Source organism: Salvelinus namaycush, chromosome 31 (genome assembly GCF_016432855.1).
Source record: "Salvelinus namaycush isolate Seneca chromosome 31, SaNama_1.0, whole genome shotgun sequence".
In the NCBI taxonomy this organism is placed as follows: domain Eukaryota; kingdom Metazoa; phylum Chordata; class Actinopteri; order Salmoniformes; family Salmonidae; genus Salvelinus; species Salvelinus namaycush.
The window spans coordinates 2,335,964-2,341,963 of record NC_052337.1 but is presented as its reverse complement, the minus strand read 5'-3'; the positions used below and the strand labels follow the sequence as shown (position 1 = coordinate 2,341,963).

General features: G+C 45.6%; 1 protein-coding gene across 1 annotated transcript in view; it reads right to left on the bottom strand.

Annotated features, from left to right (window-relative positions):
* The window catches only part of LOC120026145 (A disintegrin and metalloproteinase with thrombospondin motifs 19-like), a 161,022-nt gene that overhangs the window by 509 nt on the left and 154,513 nt on the right, over window positions 1-6,000 (bottom strand). The window contains exon 17 of the mRNA XM_038970966.1: window positions 1,909-2,066. Coding sequence (XP_038826894.1) covers window positions 1,909-2,066 — 158 coding nt within the window. The remainder of the gene's footprint in view (window positions 1-1,908; window positions 2,067-6,000) is intronic.

The window sequence follows — 6,000 nt, the reverse complement described above, 5'->3', positions numbered from 1 at the left end:
AGCTCGTGGACACCCTGAGCAGCCATGAAAAAATAATTTAATAGGTAAATTCCAACTAGCCTATCAATGTGGAGGGCAAGGTGGAGCTACGGCCATATTCCAGATTTACATGACGTGTCCAGGGATACACACATCTGGACCTCGAGTCCAGTTCCAAACTGATTTTCATTCTTGCAATTTAGTAAGGGACTGGTTTAAACCTGGGGTACCATGTGAGTACAATTAACTACCAGGTAAAACATTCAAATCAGATTTGGAACTGGACTCGAGGTCCAGATTTGAGTATCCCTGGCTAGGGGCAAGAAACTAGGGGTTAGGGACTAGGGTTTAGGGACTAGGGACTAGGGGTTAGGGACTAGGGTTTAGGGACTAGGGGTTGTTTCAGAAAAAAGTACACAAACGCTGCATAGCTTCTCAAAAGACTACTTCCTCTGTAAATACATTGAAATAAAAACATTACAATACATACACTTCATTTCCAAAATGGAGAAGAAACAAACAACTGTTTTTGAAGAGACACTTTCCAAAACCACTGAGACATGATTTGATATCGTATTGATTTGATATCGTATTGATTTGATATCGTATTGATTTGATATCGTATTGATTTGATATCATATTGCCGCCCACACACTACTGTTATCAATTAACATTTATTACTTCATGAAACCACTGTGCAGGACCCGATTTATCATGATGCACACCTCTCCCCCCCCCCCCCCCCCCGTTAACATAATCTCATTAGTAGTTGTCAGGAGGCTATCATATCCATATAACCCAATTATACCACAGCAATGACAGAGCTGTCACTAGCCCCAGCCAGCTAATAACGGCAGCCGTGCAGCCAATCATATCCTCAATCATTAATCGCGTCTGCGCTCAGGCTGCCAGGCTGGTCACAGGCCAACTCACAACCTGACCTGACATATGGGGTGTGCGCTTCCACCTGTGGATATAGTACCACCAGAAATTCCGTAGTTCCATTAGACATTAGCCTTGGTAGCACCTCAGGACTAGGGGACGTGACCACAATAATGAAACTGCGTAGCCCTGGTAGCACCTCAGGACAAGGGGACGTGACCACAATAATGAAACTGCTAGCCCTGTAGCACCTCAGGACTAGGGGACGTGACCACAATAAGGAACTGCGTAGCCTGGTAGCCTCGGACTGGGGACGTGCTATGTGACGCCTGCTGAGCCATGATAAGAAACGTAGTAACCGCGAGAGACCAATCAACTAAGCACCTAGGAGGGAAAGTGTACAGCACAATATACTAAGACTCTAGTGTAGCTGGCATGGACACCTAGGACTAGGGAGTGACCACAATAAAATGAAACTGCGTAGCCCTGGTAGCACCTCAGGACTAGGGGACGTGACCACAATAATGAAACTGCGTAGCCCTGGTAGCACCTCAGGACTAGGGGACGTGACCACAATAATGAAACTGCGTAGCCCTGGTAGCACCTCAGGACTAGGGGACGTGACCACAATAATGAAACTGCGTAGCCCTGGTAGCACCTCAGGACTAGGGGACGTGACCACAAATGGATGTAAACCCACAGAGCAGCCCTGAGTTCAAGTATAATCTGAAATCACTTAAAAATGATGTGCTTCATTGAGCTTGATTGTTGTAATGGAACCAACAGAAAAGTCCCATAAGTGAAAACCCTGCACATCAGCAGACACTCTTATCCAGAGCAACATACAGTAGTGAATGCATACCTTTTCCATTGATACTAATGGCCCGAGGGAATCGAACCCACAACCCTGGCATTGCAAGTGCCATTGCTCTAACAACTGAGCCACTCCAGGCAGGCTAAAGCAAACGCTGAAAGTAGGTTCAAAGATTCCAAATAGTATTTGAACCCAGGTTTACAGAGACATAAGGAAATAAGGAAGTAATTCACCATGAGATGCAGCGGAGAGGTAGTGGGACCTCTGGCTGACATTTTCTCCCACAGTCCTCTCCGGACGTAGTGAACGGTGGTGCCCGCCATGTTGAAGGCTCCTGGGCGGTCTATCTTCCAGTCGCTGTTGATGGAATGCTTGTTTGTGTCTTTGAGTGCTGCAGAAAGTAAACAAGGAAATGCAGCAGAGATCATTTGGGACTTAATGGTTACAGTCCCAAATGGCACCCTATTCCCTAGATAGTAATTCATGGGCTCTGGTTAAATGTAGTCCATTATATAGTGAATAGAGTACCATTTTGGGATGTTTCCACTGTTTTGATGCACATGTAACTTGTACCCACTCTGTGGACGGATGTTGTTGATACTGTGAGGGAGGAAAAATACAAGGCAACAGTCTGGCCAAAGTTCTGTTTACCACTTAGATGTGAGGCCTTCATCTTAGACGTGTTTAGATGTGAGGTCCTTCATCTTAGACGTGTTTAGATGTGAGGTCCTTCATCTTAGACGTGTTTAGCTGTGGTCCTTCATCTTAGACGTGTTTAGCTGTGAGGTCCTTCATCTTAGACGTGTTTAGATGTGAGGCCTTCATCTTAGACGTGTTTAGCTGTGAGGTCCTTCATCTTAGACGTGTTTAGATGTGAGGCCTTATTCTGTTAGACGTGTTAATGTGAGGTCCTTCATCTTAGACGTGTTTAGATGTGAGGCCTTCATCTTAGACGTGTTTAGCTGTGAGGTCCTTCATCTTAGACGTGTTTAGATGTGAGGCCTTCATCTTAGACGTGTTTAGCTGTGATGTCCTTCATCTTAGACGTGTTTAGATGTGAGGCCTTCATCTTAGACGTGTTTAGCTGTGAGGTCCTTCATCTTAGACGTGTTTAGCTGTGAGGCCTTCATCTTAGACGTGTTTAGCTGTGAGGTCCTTCATCTTAGACGTGTTAGCTGTGAGGTCCTTCATCTTAGACGTGTTTAGATGTGAGGTCCTTCATCTTAGACGTGTTTAGATGTGAGGTCCTTCATCTTAGACGTGTTTAGATGTGAGGTCCTTCATCTTAGACGTGTTTAGCTGTGGTCCTTCATCTTAGATGTGTTTAGCTGTGAGGTCCTTCATCTTAGACGTGTTTAGCTGTGAGGTCCTTCATCTTAGACGTGTTTAGCTGTGAGGTCCTTCATCTTAGAAGTGTTTAGCTGTGAGCTCCTTCATCTTAGACGTGTTTAGCTGTGAGGCCTTCATCTTAGACGTGTTTAGATGTGAGGTCCTTCATCTTAGACGTGTTTAGATGTGAGGTCCTTCATCTTAGACGTGTTTAGCTGTGAGGTCCTTCATCTTAGACGTGTTTAGCTGTGAGGTCCTTCATCTTAGACGTGTTTAGCTGTGAGCTCCTTCATCTTAGACGTGTTTAGCTGTGAGGCCTTCATCTTAGATGTGTTTAGATGTGAGGTCCTTCATCTTAGACGTGTTTAGATGTGAGGTCCTTCATCTTAGACGTGTTTAGATGTGAGGCCTTCATCTTAGACGTGTTTAGCTGTGAGGCCTTCATCTTAGACGTGTTTAGATGTGAGGTCCTTCATCTTAGACGTGTTTAGCTGTGAGGTCCTTCATCTTAGACGTGTTTAGATGTGAGGTCCTTCATCTTAGACGTGTTTAGCTGTGAGGTCCTTCATCTTAGACGTGTTTAGATGTGAGGTCCTTCATCTTAGACGTGTTTAGATGTGAGGTCCTTCATCTTAGACGTGTTTAGATGTGAGGCCTTCATCTTAGACGTGTTTAGCTGTGAGGCCTTCATCTTAGACGTGTTTAGATGTGAGGTCCTTCATCTTAGACGTGTTTAGCTGTGAGGTCCTTCATCTTAGACGTGTTTAGATGTGAGGTCCTTCATCTTAGACGTGTTTAGCTGTGAGGTCCTTCATCTTAGACGTGTTTAGCTGTGAGGTCCTTCATCTTAGACGTGTTTAGATGTGAGGTCCTTCATCTTAGACGTGTTTAGATGTGAGGTCCTTCATCTTAGACGTGTTTAGATGTGAGGTCCTTCATCTTAGACGTGTTTAGCTGTGAGGTCCTTCATCTTAGACGTGTTTAGATGTGAGGTCCTTCATCTTAGACGTGTTTAGATGTGAGGTCCTTCATCTTAGACGTGTTTAGCTGTGAGGTCCTTCATCTTAGACGTGTTTAGATGTGAGGTCCTTCATCTTAGACGTGTTTAGCTGTGAGGTCCTTCATCTTAGACGTGTTTAGCTGTGAGGCCTTCATCTTAGACGTGTTTAGCTGTGAGGTCCTTCATCTTAGACGTGTTTAGCTGTGAGGTCCTTCATCTTAGACGTGTTTAGCTGTGAGGTCCTTCATCTTAGACGTGTTTAGCTGTGAGGTCCTTCATCTTAGACGTGTTTAGCTGTGAGGCCTTCATCTTAGACGTGTTTAGCTGTGAGGTCCTTCATCTTAGACGTGTTTAGCTGTGAGGTCCTTCATCTTAGACGTGTTTAGATGTGAGGTCCTTCATCTTAGATGTGCTTAGATGTGAGGTCCTTCATCTTAGACGTGTTTAGATGTGAGGCCTTCATCTTAGACGTGTTTAGCTGTGAGCTCCTTCATCTTAGACGTGTTTAGATGTGAGGTCCTTCATCTTAGACGTGTTTAGCTGTGAGGTCCTTCATCTTAGACGTGTTTAGCTGTGAGGTCCTTCATCTTAGACGTGTTTAGCTGTGAGGTCCTTCATCTTAGACGTGTTTAGCTGTGAGGTCCTTCATCTTAGACGTGTTTAGCTGTGAGGTCCTTCATCTTAGACGTGTTTAGATGTGAGGTCCTTCATCTTAGACGTGTTTAGATGTGAGGTCCTTCATCTTAGACGTGTTTAGATGTGAGGTCCTTCATCTTAGACGTGTTTAGCTGTGAGGTCCTTCATCTTAGACGTGTTTAGCTGTGAGGTCCTTCATCTTAGACGTGTTTAGCTGTGAGGTCCTTCATCTTAGACGTGTTTAGCTGTGAGGTCCTTCATCTTAGACGTGTTTAGATGTGAGGTCCTTCATCTTAGACGTGTTTAGCTGTGAGGTCCTTCATCTTAGACGTGTTTAGCTGTGAGGCCTTCATCTTAGACGTGTTTAGCTGTGAGGTCCTTCATCTTAGACGTGTTTAGCTGTGAGGTCCTTCATCTTAGACGTGTTTAGATGTGAGGTCCTTCATTATTTGAAACGTCAATATATATTTACAACAATTGAACCTTGTTTATCTCCTTTGATAATGTATTCTACAACATACTGTAGAATGGTGTTATTCTCTTCACACACACACACACACACACACACACACACACACACACACACACACACACACACACACACACACACTCGCCAGAATCCTAACAGTAACCTCTTGTCCAATCTTATCACTCTTCCCTCTACATGCGTTTGAACTCATTTGGCTTCTCCTTAGCAGATTGGCATCCTGGGAGGGTGGAGAGGGATGGCTTAGCGAATGGGGAGTGAGGAAGGAATGGTGGTGGGGAAGCAGAGACACTGGGGAAGTAGAGAGGAGGGGTAGTAGAGAGGAGGGGGTAGTAGAGAGGAGGGGGTAGTAGAGAGGAGGGGGAAGTAGAGCCTCTGGTGAAGTAGAGCCTCTGGTGAAGTAGAGCCTCTGGTGAAGTAGAGCCTCTGGTGAAGTAGAGCCTCTGGTGAAGTAGAGCCTCTGGTGAAGTAGAGACTCTGGTGAAGTAGAGACTCTGGTGAAGTAGAGACTCTGGGAAGTAGAGACCTTGGGGAAGTAGAGAGGAGGGGGTAGTAGAGAGGAGGGGGAAGTAGAGAGGCGGGGGAAGTAGAGACTCTGGGGAAGTAGAGACTCTGGGGAAGTAGAGAGGCGGGAGAAGTAGAGACTCTGGGGAAGTAGAGAGGCGGGAGAAGTAGAGACGAGGGAGAAGTAGAGACTCTGGGGAAGTAGAGAGGCGGGAGAAGTAGAGACTCTGGGGAAGTAGAGAGGCGGGGGAAGTAGAAACTATGGGGAAGTAGAGAGGTGGGAGAAGTAGAGACTCTGGGGAAGTAGAGACTCTGGGGAAGTAGAGACTCTGGAGAAGTAGAGAGGAGGGGGAAGTAGAGAGGTGGGAG